At 34.1% G+C, this 14,839-nt stretch overlaps 1 protein-coding gene across 2 annotated transcripts; it reads left to right on the forward strand.

Annotated features, from left to right (window-relative positions):
- The first annotated feature begins 1,751 nt into the window (after window positions 1-1,751).
- Window positions 1,752-13,393, forward strand: LOC137491093 (uncharacterized). Of its 2 annotated transcripts, none has more exons than XM_073947740.1 (3): window positions 1,752-1,802; window positions 2,143-2,291; window positions 11,793-13,393. In XM_073947740.1, exons 2-3 carry the CDS (start codon window positions 2,207-2,209, stop codon window positions 12,785-12,787), a joined length of 1,080 nt encoding a protein of 359 aa, XP_073803841.1. In that variant the 5' UTR covers window positions 1,752-1,802; window positions 2,143-2,206; the 3' UTR covers window positions 12,788-13,393. The 2 variants fall into 2 exon arrangements, with proteins under 2 accessions (XP_073803841.1, XP_073803840.1); XM_073947739.1 differs by having other exon boundaries at window positions 1,752-1,797.
- Window positions 13,394-14,839: the final 1,446 nt, after the last annotated feature.

A 14,839-nucleotide genomic window follows, 5' to 3' on the forward strand; every position in this document is an offset into this window, starting at 1 on the left:
CAGTACTTTTTACAGGAATCCTGAAGGATCTATTTTTCCCCCTGCAGGATAGCTGCAGTACTGCAGGAATTATAAAATCCTGTAGGACACATTGACGATATGTGCAGGAATTTCTTACAGGTTTCACAATGGATCCAAGCAAGTGACAAATCCTGCAGGATTTTATAATTCCTGCAGGAGTTATTTGCTGTAATTGGAATGAAAGAAAGAAATTCTGTCACTTGCTGTTAGCAATACAGTATGAGTTCTAACAGATAAACAATACAACAAACAAACAAAAACTTAATAAATACAGAAATACATAAAAGTTTACGAATAGATTATAAACAATTATAGAAATCAACCATTACTATAAACCATTTAAATTATGCATTTGCATTTTACCTTTCATTTCTATACTTTTTTATATAATTTATTAAAATGTCAATCCAGCAATCTATTTTAATTCAACTACCATCTGTTTCGTTGGATGCAAAAAAAAATAAAAATACTGCAAGAGGTGAGGCGGTGGCGCAGTAGATAGTGCTGTCGCCTCACAGCAAGAAATAATAGGAATAATAGGTTTGCTTTTTCGAACCTCGGCTCAGTTGGCGTTTCTGTGTGGAGTTTGTGTGTTTCTGTGTAATGTTCTCCATGCCTTCGCGTGGGTTTCCTCCGGGTGCTCCGGTTTCCCCAACAGTTCAAAGACAAGCATTACAGGTGAATTGGGTAGACTAATTTGTCCGTAGTGTATGAGTGTGTGTGAATGTGTGTGTGGATGTTTCCCAGATATGGGTTGCGGCTGGAAGGGCATCCGCTGCGTAAAAAACTTGCTGGATAAGTTGGCGGTTCATTCCGCTGCGGCGGCCCCGGATTAATAAAGGGACTAAACAGACAAGAAAATGAATGAATGAACAACTGCAAGACTGATCCTTGATGTAGACACATGTTGAACGTATGTCTGTGCATTTCATGAGTTCAACAAGGTCTATCCCTTCTTCTTTTAAAATGTTTGTTGCTGTTATCCCTGATTCTCTGTCTTTTTGACGAAAGCTATTTTAATCTGTGTCTATTGCCTTTTTGTGGCAGCTGGAACTGGTGCCTCTTTTTTAAGTACACTTTTTACTCAATTTTTATCCTTTAAAAAGAAGCAGGTTAGTGTTATTGTTAGTGTGATTGGTAAAAATAATGTGTTTTCTGCAATGTTAGAGTAAGTTGAATCAGTAAATTAATATAAACATTTGTTAAACATTTTAAATAAAATGCAAAATTGAAATTAGATTATACATTACAACCAATAACGTATATGTCTATTTTATACACGTATAATAATTACAATATTTTAAGTTATTATGACTACTAATGTGTGTTTGTGTATTATTTGACAAAATGGATTTGTGTAGACACAAAACAAACAGTTGTGGCTACAATAAACTATTTTCCTTTCATAGCTATTTCCTCTCTTAATAATTGTGAGATTATTATTATTATTTATTATTATTATATTTCTTGCCATTTTATACGTTTTAAAAGCACTTTAAATGTACCTCAGGAAAGTCTCTTCTCCCCCGAACCCCTTATTCGACGTTGAATCAACATTGGTTTGCTATCTGGGAAGGTTTGTGTGTGAGAAAGAGAGAGAGAGACAGAGAGAGAGAGCAGATATAGTGTAAAGAGAAAAAGAAGGGCGAAATGTATCAATAAGTCATGACTGCAACAGTAAGTGGCAAAAAAGCTAAACAAAAAAAAAGACTTTTATTTTGGCGTAGCCTGTGACGTCATCAGGCGGCGCCGCATCAGCGCTATGGTTCAACTGGAGTAAGGTTTGTTTTAAAACGTTTACAGATATAAACCGATTTAAAGTTAAAGTTCTGAAGTTTTAGCTTTTTTTTAAACGATATTAAATTATGTTCCTGCTGTTGGAAATATTATTTTACCTTTTTATACAACATACTATTTCTATAATCTATAATCTCTCATTATTTGAGAGCTATTGTTTGGATAAAGTGTGTAATAAGTGTTTTAAAGAAACGTTTTACCCGATTTCTTTTTGTTGATTACTCATATGAAGACACTTTTAAAGAGAAGTTATCTTGTTTCTGTTCAATGTTTTATTTATTTTAAACAGGACATTTTTAATGTTTTTTTTTTTATTTTAAACAGGATAAAGTGTCCAAACACAGAGAAAACTCCTGCTGAAGCGACTGATCTCCACACTGTTATAAAGATGGCGTTTATTAAAGAGGAGAGTGAAGATTTGAAGATTGAAGAAACATTCACAGTCAAACAGGAAGATCTGCAGGAACAAACAGGTTCGTTTTTATTCTCAAACATCAACTCAGTCATTTGATCCATTCAGATATATTTTAATAATAAGAATACTAAATTAAATCCATCTTGCAGCCCTGAGTGTGCTGCCTAGTTCTCCTAAATGCACATAAGCACTCATTGAAAGACAGGAATAAGTTTCTTTCTTGTTACTTGTTCTCGTGTCTTTTGTCATTATTTTATGTATTATTGTAAATTCCTTTTTTTTTTTTTTTTTACCAAATTCTTTATGGGTTTAAACTTGTTTCTAATAGTTGTTACTGGTTGTTACTTATAGTATCTGAGTTAGAACCACATTATTATAATAACTAATTACCAGGGCTATTGTTAGTGGTGGGCAAAGCGAGGCTTCGTGAAACACTGAAACTATCGAAGCAAATGTGTCGAAGCTTCGAAACGTTTCGAAACACCACTCTACGGCGACACCTAGTGGTCATTTTAATTGTATTTCACTGAAACAGCTTCAGCAAAGAACAGTTGAGCAAATTAGGGTATGAAACCCCACTTTGTAGCCATGAATCTACAAGTGGTTTTGACGAGCGGTTAGAGTCTGTGACTTCCAAGCGGGAATAATGGGATCGAATCCATACTGAAACAATAATTTTGAAATGCTTTAATACCAGTTGGTAATGCTTTGTTATTGTATCGTTTTGTTTCAACATTGCTCTGACATACGAATAAACACCTTGTAAATAAATTTGTATTGTTTTGTTCATAAAACAGGTTTGTTGCTAGATCAGATACAGTTGTGGCCAGAAGTTAACAATAATTATTTATATTATTAATTAAATTTTCCATTGTATTTTATTAACGTCTATCCAAAACCTAAACCCATCACAGTACTGTAAAAATATGAATTATTGTTTTACAGTGTTACAAAAATGATGCTAAATTGATGGCGTATCCGCAGCTGTATCCTATCTAGACTACACCATAAAACAGTCACATGATTAAAATATATAAAATCATGATTTTGGAGAATTTGGACTAGTCGGGATTCGAACCCAAAACAAAATTGTATCTTAGATCAGTTGTGCACACGCACGGTCCACTAAACCATACAAGACACAGTTACGTCATTGATCATGCCAGTCAAATGGAGATTCTCCGGGTCTTGAAACGCCTCTGAGATGATCAATGCTTTGAATCGCTTTAGTCACGTGACCAAGTGTTTCGAAACACTTAAGTCACGTGACCTGGGTGTTTCGGCTCATGCTTCGGTGCAGTGTTTCGAAACACTTGCGCTTCGGGATCTCGACACTGTGTCGAAACGTCAGTTTCACGTCAGCCATCCTTAGCTATTGTATTTAAACAGGGTTTCCGCGAATCATAAAATGTCCTAAATTCCAAAATCTAAATTTTAGGCCTTAAAAAGTCTTAAATTTTTCTGAAATATTGTGTTGTAGGTCTTAAATCTTTTTAAAACAAGTCTTCATTTTGCTTTGTTCATGATTTACTACCCAATCTGGCCAAAACCCATACAATCACCAACAATCCATCTCAATAAAACTTTCAACTTTTTAATTAAAAAAGGACGTTTTAACTCTATTTATCATAATAGTTTAATTATTTCTTTTACAATAACATTTGTTTAAATGTGATCTATGTATTTACTGCTGAGGACATCTACCTGGACAGATTGTTGTGCATAGATTTAGTTTATTATAGTTTTAAAAACTTTTAAAACATTTGTTAATTTTTTTTGTATTTTTTCAAAGTTTATGTTGGGAAAAAGTGTATGGATATAAGTAAAGGCTTGTTTTTACACAATATTTAAAATCTTTTGCTAAGAAATATCTAAAATATTGTAATTTTATATTATTCATTTATTATTGTATTATTAAATGTATTAAAATCATAATATTTTTAAGGGCAAATAAAAACCATTTTCATCTGGGCCATTTGAAAAATTCCTTAGCTTTTAGCCCTTTATGAGTATAAATTTTCATTCATAATGGTCTTAAAAAGTCCTAAATTTAACTTGGTGAAACCTGCAGAAATCCTGGTTTAAAGCATGTCACAAACGTGGATGCCCACAATTTTAAACATGCTGAATGAAATGGACACTAAAATAATTAATTATTATAAAACATTTTACAGTATTCTAAACTATTTTAATGATGTTGTGGGACAACATGAGGCAAAATAAACAAATTATAGTAGAACAATAATGTTTAGCATTGCACTGACTAAAACTGGCCAACAAACTAGTCTAAAAATGACTTTTGCTGTTTAAGAAATGGATTACAGCATGCTTATGATATGCAAACATTTGAGTGTAAAGTTTATTAGAATTTTGACCATATTCTTTGTTTACCAGCAGACATTGGAATCTTTTTGCTTGAGACTTTATTTAAAGAATTAATTTTTAGATCCTAAAAACAGTGTTATGCTGCTAAGGCATGGGACGATAACAATTTTCAAGGTATAAAGCTGACAAAATATTCTGCTATATCATTACTACTGTATATGTAAGGTTTTTATGTTTTAAGTTTTTCAGGACAACAGTATCTCCAGCAGAAAAGATATCAAAAGATGCCATTTTAAATCATAAAGAAATCTGTGTTTCTGAAACTAATGAAGACAGCAGAAGTCAATGATTCTTTAGAATTATTCAGCCTGACATGTTTACTGCTCCAAAATACTTTCAAAGTTTCTCAAAAGAAAATATATTGTGTTCAAAGGGAAAATGTGTTTGTTTTTTTACCCAGACATATAAAAAAATATTCATTTTAGAGCAGTAATCACAGTACCATGAAACTGTGATATTTTTATTCAAGGTTATTAGAATTAGAATCTTATACTGGCCCTTGCCTAATGCTGCTTAATGTTGCAAAGTCAAAATTTCTATTTTTATTATTTTTGTTTGTATGTATAGTCATGAACACACTTCACTGTTAAAAATTGTCCCGTTAAAAAACAGTAAAATACTGGCAGCTGCAGTTGCCAGCAATGTACTGTTATTTTACAGTATGTTGCTGTAAAAATACATGGACTACATTGATTTACACAATACTCAAGTGAACTCATTTTGCTCACTGAAAGCAACTGCCTCAACTTGGTCAACTGCTGAATGAGTTTATGAAGTAATGTGCTATATATGCTTAGAAGCATACTTATAATGATAATTTATTTTAGTTAATTAGAAAAGTTTGGTTTAACTCTAATGTCTTATTTTTCACAACAGCACACATACATGTAAATCTGGAATCACCAGAGAGATTCTGACTGCATCAGCAACTAAACAGCCGCTATCTTTAAATAAAGAAACATACAGAATAACATCAGCAGTTCATTGTTCATCTTTAACTCATACACTGGCTCTACTCTCCTCCACAACGGTGACAGACAGAAGAAATTAGCTTCAGGTTTTACAGTAAAATACTGTTTTTTCCTTGATTTAACAGTAATCTACTGGCAGCTGTGGTTGCCAGCAATCTACTGTTTTTTTACAGTCTATTTCTGTAGTGTAAATTAACAGTATATTCCTGTTAAAATACATTTTTACACTGTGTTTTTACCTCTCACACCTTTAACCCTTTAAACCCCAGAGCATACACTTCAGTTTTAGTTGAAGTGTCCACACTACTGAGTGTTTAAGAAACATGGAGCAAAGCTGAAGTAAATTCATTAATTAACTGACTAATTAAATGATAATTGAGGATTAACAATGAACAAATGAAGAAATACTGAAGGGAAAAAACAAGAACAGAACATACAAAACTTTAGTCACAGCTTTATAATGAAATAACCTGAAGAACAACAAATGATTAAATCATTTAAATGATCAGCGGATGATTAAAGAACTCTACAAACATCATCACCAGCTACACTTATTACTTAATACATGTATTTTTGTATAACATCTACTAAAGTTATTCTTGAGAAAAAGTTAAAGTTTTACGTCACCATCATGGAGAACAGAGTTTGCTTTAGTTGTGCTCTTAGCCCTGTCATTTTGAACATTTATATATCTTGGCTGCTGCAATTGTTAAGAACTTTGTTTAAAAAGTTCCTTTGTTGAGGCAAGCCAGCCAAAAACCTAAATAAGATCTGGTGATGTTCATGTTGCTGTTAAATGGCAGAGTCTGTTCTCATTTCGTATAATAAAATTTACTGCTCCTATTCAATGTTAAATCTATTGTTTTACATTATATGTCTATATATGGCAATGATTTCTGGAAGTTTTTAAGAATATCTTGGACAAAACACTGCTCTATGGTGCAAATTGCACTCAAAGAGACATCAATAATCAGCATATGAACCTCAATAATGGTGACAACTAACAAAATTAACAGTTTAACTCACAAACAGGCAACTGAAAGTCTAAATATAAACAACAGCAGAATCAAACACAAAAAAAGAAAACTGTTAGACCATTATACAACATTTATTTATACCGCAATGCATGCTGGGATATTTGTACCGTGCCACTCCCAGCAAGCATTGCAGCATGAAACATTTGAGATGTTACCATTGTTGAGATACAAGGTCAGATTCATGAGGTCTGAGTGTGTATTTGTTATATCTGAACTGTTTTTGTATGTTATTTCTTAACTGTTAAGTAATTACGGAGGTATCTTTACTGTTTCCACTTCTCATTAATTAAATTAATACCAGCAACTAAGCATAAAATCTATTGCATGAGGCCCTTCTTCCAGATTTATATCAAAACATTTATCAGAACTAATTTCAGACAAATAGATTTCTCTATTTATTGACTTTCCAACTTGATTGTTATAATACAAGCATTTTGTTAACTCTTTATTATAGTAATTGGAGAGTCTGAATTAATAAGTTCAAGGGTGAAGAGCCCAACTAAACCAGCCCCTCACTCCATTACGGTGACACAAAAAACACCTTAATTTCTGTTGCATCTCAATGAGAATAGTTTGGAAGTCAAATCAGTCAGTAATAAGTGTGTGTCTGCTGTTGTTTGTGGAGTTGTTTAATGATCCTCTGCTGAGACTGAAGCTGTTTTATTTGATTTGATTTTATTTAATGTTGTAACTCAAGTCACTGTTTGTGTTTCTTGTTTATTTTCTTCAGTAATTGTGATTATTAACAGCAGGTGTTCATCAGTGTCTGAATTCACTCATTAGTGTTCATTAAAACTGTCAGGTGAACTATATTAGTTAACTAGTGTATGAAATAGTGAACAAGGACACAAAGCGTGATTTCAAACACAGACTTCAAAACATCGAATCTGAACTCTGTTAGCTCACAGTTTTCTGCAGTTGGTTACTTTCTCGAAAACAAAAAATGTTACCCAGAAAGCACTGTTTTTAACAGAATATTACTGTTTTAGTGAAAAAACATTATTTTACCGTAGAATCTGACCGTTTTTTAACAGCAATTTTTTACAGTGTTGTTTGCAGAGCAAGTAGTGTGACCGTTTTCTGCCATTTATTATTCCTGGTCATTTCTCCAAGAGGCACTTGAATTGGAAGTTCTAAAACATTAGCATATGAAATCAGGTCACTGCTATGACATGATTGACAATTTTTGTATGTCGCTGTTTGTCTTTGTGCTCTGTTTATGCTGAGAACTGATGCTGAGTATTCTTGGTCATTCTAACTCTGAATAACAAAATCCTTGGTTATCAGTAAGCACGTTCCACACTGCTCATGCTATACCAGGGGCTAACAAATAATCCTAGATGTTCATTAACAGACATTACACATTCCCAACCACTGGGTTAACATTATTATTTGTATATTTATGTTGTCACTGTCCCTGATTAGACAAACAGCAGGTCACCTTTTTTAATGGCATTTCTGCATCTTGTCAGGTATGTAAAATGTCATCATGTAGGTCTTCAGCTAAGCCTCAGGACATGCACAAAGGCAAGAAAACAAAGACAAATATACAAGTGAATGAAACCAAGTTGCAAAGTATGTCATCTATGTATGCTAGTTCCCTTCAAAACCCAGGCAGTGTTTCCTCTAGAATTTTTTCCAGCTGTAGCGGCAGGCCTTTTTTAGACAGATCTACCAACTACGTGTGGTGTTATTTCAATGACAAATGTCGTGACCCCAGTATTAGAAGTCGAGATCACATTTATGTAATAGCCTACAGCATGCGGATCTCTTTTTTTGTACATTTATGAATGTCTCTAATTGACCTACAGAACGATATTAATGCGTCCTGAAGTAAAGTGAAACGGCTATAGATCGTGTTTGCTGGCCTCACGCATCTGTCAGTCAGCCAGTCAGTCTGTCAGCACTTATTCTTAACGGGGTAAACAAATAATACACAGCACTACTACGATTACAGAGAAGTTCACGCTGTTATTATTCACTCAACCTTTTAATACATTTTGACGTTTAATACGTTATTACTGGCTATTAAAAAAATTAAATGTTTTGAATGAGAAGCTGTAATGTAGCCGTGGCGGGATGAATTTTGTCATGGTGCCCCGCCATGGAAGAATTAATGTAGTGGAAACCATGCCAGAGGAGCAAATATATACATTTTCTACCCCATTAAAGGCTTCTTTCTCTTTATGTAGTTAATAACAAAAGATATATGTATTTTTGGCTGTGAGACATAGTTTGGACAAAGTTGTCTGTGATTGTCCTTTTGTAAAGTCATGCAGTGTAAAACTCCCTGTCGCCAATCCATCTTGCAGTGTAAACAAAGCAGTAACAAAACACTAACCCAGATAGTCATGCAGTGTGAAAAACATCCGTAACACGAATATTTTGAAAATCATGCAGTCTGAACTCAGCATTAGTCCCTTTATTCATCAAGGGTTACCACAGTGGAATGAACCACTATCTTTTTTAGCATATGTTTTAAACAGCGGATGTCCTTCCAGCTACAACCCAGTACTGAGAAGCATTTGCATAAGTTATATCAGTGTTACCTTAAGGATTTTTTCCAGCTGTAGCGGCAGGCCTTTTTTACACAGATCTACCAACTACCTGTGGCGTTATTTCAATGACAAATGTTGTGACTGCAGTATTAAAAGTTGAGTTCGCATTTATGTAATAGCCTACAGCATGCAGATCTCTTTGCTTGCCCAGGTAAAAAAAAAAGAAAAAAGTGCACTAAAATGCACTTCAAGTATACTTAGTACACTTTTTTCAGTAATGTGCTAAAAGTGCTCTATTTTCGCAAACTAATTTTGTACTTAATGTACTAAAAGATAGTATTAAGTATATGTTAAGATAAACTTAATACCATCTAAGTGCACTCAACTGTGCTATTGAGACACCTGGAAATTGAACTAAAATGTGCTTTTAAAAAATATGTTTAGTTACAACTAGAAATTTGCTTGAACCCTAATTTTAAACATTTATAAATATTTTTGAGAATAGCTTAAAGTATAATAGTAATATATTAAAACAATATACAAAATGTGAAAAAGTGTGCTAAAATACAATTTAAGTACACAAAGTACATCTTTTAAATAATGTTCTAAAATTGCTCTATTTTTACACACTAATTTTGTACCTGATGTACTAAAATATATTATTAAGTATATGTTAAGATAAACTTAATACCATCTAAGTGCACTCAACTGTGCTATTTTGAGACACCCTGAAATTGATCTAAAATGTGCTTTTAACATACTATATCTGTATTTTAAAAAATATATATTTAGTTACAACTAGAAATACACTTGAACCCTACTTTTAAACATTTAAATATATTTATGACTAATTTAAAGTATAATAGTAATATATTAAAAGAATATACAAATTGTAAAAAAAAAAGTGTGCTAAATACTGTATTAAAAGTGCTCGATTTTCCCAAACTAATTTTGTATTTAATGTACTAAAAATTAGTATTAAGTACATTTTAAGAACAGTGAAAGACCAGTTGCGATGAATAAAAAAAAGAGTCAGGAATTAAATAAAATAGAAGGAAATTTAATTACTTTTTTTGTAGTTTTGACTGCAAGAAATCAGCTTCAGCACTCTCCATGAGCTCCACAGGTCGACCTTCCTTACATTCAGGATACAGTGATATTTATGCTAACAGAGTCAACAAACCTATGTCATTAGATTGTTTAGACATCCTCACGTAATTGGTTAGACAAAAGATAATTAAGTAGAAGGATAAACAGTCCAGAACAATTTTAGAATATGCAATGTAAAACATATGTATCCTTAGATTATCATATTATTGACTACACTGGATATACACAAACATAGCATCCCTTCTGCATGCCCATTCTTGGCTTTCCTGATCATTCCTTGACCCACAACACACACATACTTCAAGACAATAATGTTTTGGTAAGATTACCACACTCAAAATCAATTTAAGTGTTAGTGATAATTGCATTCACATTAAGTGTACTTAAGTACAACTTTTGGGAAAATGTACTTCTACTATAATACATTACTAATAGATGTTTTATATATTAACTTATTTTAAACTTAAACAGTGTACTAAAAATCAACTAATGTTTAAAGCATTTAAAGCACACTTTTGAAAAAAACACACTAATAAAACTCTTTTGGGTGTTTTTTTCTGTAGTGTACTTTATTGTAGTACACTAAAAATGTATTTAAGTATTACTGGTATTTGGTATACTTTTGTCAAGTGTACTAAAGTCCTACTAAAGTATAAACATACTTATTTAGTATATTTACAGTGTAAAACCATCAAACTTTTATTTAACACAAAAAACAACAATGTACTAAAAATGTATTTGCGGGTATTTAAGTCTATTTTAATTGCATTTAATTATATATTTTTTTCACCTGGGATGTCATCTCCTCATCACAGTTTACAGCAAACGTGGCATTAAGCTTTTGCACAAGTTCATTCATTCATTTTCCTTCGGCTTAGTCCCTTTATTTATCAGGGGTCGCCACAGTGGAATGAACCCCCAACTTATCAAGCATATGTTTTCAACAGCGGATACCGTCCAGCTGCAAACCAGTACTGGGAAACATTTGCATAAGTTATTTACAATAATGCAAACTCACTAATATAAGCTGAATTATGCGTACTAGCTATAAACATGCAGGATTTGTCTCAATCGGGTCTTCTAAGCAAGTTACAAATGTTTAAATCCAGTGGAAGATACATATAAGGGAACACAACCTGAGTAATCTAAAGCGAGTGCATTTGATCATTTGCATTTAAAGCCACAGGCACAAAAACAGCTTGGTTTTTCTCTGACCCCCAAAATGAAATATTCTGCAAGGTATATGATCTGATTTTGAGCCGAAACCTCAGACACATTCTGGGAACACCAAAGACTTATTTTACATCTTGTTAAAAAAAAAAAAAAAAACTCTCCATTACTCTCCATTAATAAGTTATCCCTTGGTTCTTTTGAGCACAAGATATTGTAAAAAAAAATATGCAAGCTTCCTTTGTGTTTCAAAAGAAAGGAAATGTTTAAAACCACATGACGGAGAGTAAATGTTAATTGGTTATTTTTATTTGTGGGTGAAACATCCATTTCATGCTTATCGCTTTGTGGCTTCATACTAAAGTTCACTTTTTTGTTGTTTTTTAAGACCTGATGGTGCTGAAAGAAGAGACACATCAATGCAATGAAATGGAAGAGAAACATCAAGACATAATGGCTGATGAAAAACCCACACTGACTAAAAAGACTTCATCACGTGGAAGACCTCGGAAATCCAAATCTAAGTGTAATTTCAGCAGTAAACAGCGTAGAAAGACTTTTAGTCAAAAGCCAAAGCTTGATGTTCACATGAGAGTTCACACAGGGGAGAAACCTTGCACCTGCAAACAGTGTGGAAAAAGCTTCTATACTATAGGAAACTTAACGGTGCACATGAGAATTCACACTGGGGAGAAGCCTTACACCTGTGAACAGTGTGGAAAGAGTTTTTGTAAAAAAGAAAACTTTAAAACCCACATGAGAATTCACACTGGAGAGAGGCCGTACACATGCCAACAGTGTGGAAAAAGCTTCTATCATTCAGGAAACTTGATAATGCACATGAGAATTCACACTGAGGAGAGGCCTTACTATTGCCCTCAGTGTGGAAAGAGTTTTAAGCAAAATGGCAATCTTGAAGTCCACATGAGAACACACACTGGAGAGAAAAGATTTACTTGCACACAGTGTGGAAAAAGTTTTGTTAAAAAACAAAACCTTGACATCCACATGAGGATTCACACTGGAGAGAAACCTTACACATGCACAGAGTGTGGTAAAAGTTTCACATATAAAAGCTCACTCAAACACCACATAAGAACTCGCACCGGAGAGAACCCGTTTGCATGTGCTCAGTGTGGAAAGAGCTTCTCAACCAAATCTAGCCTCATGAACCACATGAATGGTCACACTGGAACCATAGTGTTCACATGTGATCATTGTGGAATTAAACTCAAACGCAAAGACTACATTAGGCGACACATGAAGACTCACTCAAGAGAGGATCATTTTAGATGCAATGAGTGTGGAAAGGGCTTTACCCATAAAAGAAGCCTCAGCGCTCACTTGAAGCTTCACAATGCAGAGCAGAGTCCTGAAAAATGAGGCCTTGTCCACACAAACACGGGTATATTCAAAACGGCAGCTTTTTCATGTAGCTTGGCTGTTCATTCAAGTGAAGTTTATTTATAAACTACTTTTGAGAGGATCACATGCTTATGATTGTCCACAGCTGGTCCAGCATTAGCTAAAACATGATTTACCAATCAGACGATTCCTAACTCACTATAAATAACCAGAGTTTTTTTACCTCAGTTATTGCTTACATGCAGGGCCGGATCAAGCTGAACTGCCGCTCTAGTCAGAAGACAGTCACGCCGCCCTAAACCCCAATGTGAAAACGAAAGTGACCGGTTATGAAAATGAAGCAAGGTATCGTGTACCTCTTTTCTGCCGCCCTATGCGCGGATATAACTGAGGACGCGGGTGGTGAGGGAGGTGTTGCAGACATAACTGAGGACGCGGGTGGTAAGGCAGGTGTCGCGGACGCTGCCCTCTCTCTCCGTGCCGGCCCTGGTTACGCAGTTATGCCGTTTGTTATAAAGTAGTGTCTCACAGACTGTACTTTGGTTTAAGGTACTTGAAGACGGATGAGTTAACATCACTGATGAGGACCTACACTATTAGTTGTCTTCAATAAAGTCTTCTCCCTGTAAGAACTTTGGTCAGCTTCCTTATTTCATCTGTTAGAGTCATCTATACATTGGCAAGCCACACAAGAACGGTTAAGCCAAATACAGCAAAATATAACAATGTGCTTCAACTTATTATGAACCAATAACCATATTTGTGCACAGTGCACATTTGCAAACAGTTTATTAATTTACCAAACAAATGATCGGCTCTGAAAAGAGAATTAGAAAGATTAGGGAGGAGAAAATATTTGAGGAGATGCAGGGAACACTGTCCTACACCCTCAGATTGTGTTTTTGATATCTCACTTTGTTTGATTGTCACTCGCCTGAACAAACAAAGATTTACATCCAATTTTGTGCTTTTGTCTGCAATTTCACAAAACTTGTTAGTGGATAAACTCCTGTGGTGTGAACTCGCTGTAAGGCAATGACAGTGAGCGACCGATACAGACTCCCTGAAGCCCTGTTCAGACAATGCCGTTTGCCAGTTACGACAGATCAGATTTGTGTCAGATTATGAGATTTTAACTTGATCAACTCTTGATGTGTTGTGGGTAACAAATGAAGACTTTGATTTCAAAACACTACACATTTATTTTGATGGACTAATTTGAGAAAAGAAACTAGTTTTCTTTCTGAAGACAATTACAGTCTCTGTAGACAACTTGTTGCCTTTAAAGATGCAATGTGAAAACTCCCATATTACTTCAAATAAATGTATTTAGATTCATTATTATTATTAGATTCATAAATGTATTTAGATTCATTATTATTATTATTTTTTTATATTATGATATATCTATAATCTGGAACAAAGAAGTGAATTCAGTGAAATCACTGATTCTGGAGAAATGAGTCAAACTGACTCTCATGTGTCTTGAGATTGGCTGTTTGCTGCACTTGTGTGTCTTGTGATTGGCTGTTTGCTGCACGTCACACTTTAAGCTGCATTTCTCCAGAGTTGATCACAAACTAAAGTAAACTTTACGGTTTATATCAAGCATTGTCAAATCATTTAACATCGCCATAACCAGGTTGGGTTTATTTGATTTTGTCAACTTCCAGAGCTTTGTCTTTAAACCAGAAGAAGGAGGGAAAATGCATATTGACATCTTAAAATAGTATTTAAACTAGCCTAATAGACCAGGGGTTCTCAACCTTTCACAAGCTGCCCCCACCCCCAAAAGCTGGTTCATTGCAGTTATATATAGTGTATATAAACTAAATACGGCCTCATGTTTTATATGTTTGCAGCCTCTGCAACTTCCGTCCATCATAAAAATTTGGATGATTTGACTTTCCGCCGTTTTCTAAAGTCTTTGAGCGCAACACACAAAAACTAAATTGACATACTGCAGTCACACTTCAAAATGTGGTGTTTTTACATTTATAACATTTGAGCACAGTTCAGCAAAATACATCACATGATCTGACGACCAAGAGATCTTAATTTACCATCACC

The sequence above is a fragment of the Danio rerio genome, chromosome 4, assembly GCF_049306965.1.
Source record: "Danio rerio strain Tuebingen ecotype United States chromosome 4, GRCz12tu, whole genome shotgun sequence".
Lineage (NCBI taxonomy): Eukaryota > Metazoa > Chordata > Actinopteri > Cypriniformes > Danionidae > Danio > Danio rerio.

Excerpts from the sequence above, each read along its gene's own strand:
- LOC137491093 (XM_073947739.1), top strand. Across the intron at positions 2,292-11,792 it reads AGATCTGCAGGAACAAACAG|ACCTGATGGTGCTGAAAGAA; the intron begins GTTCGTTTTTAT and ends TTGTTTTTTAAG.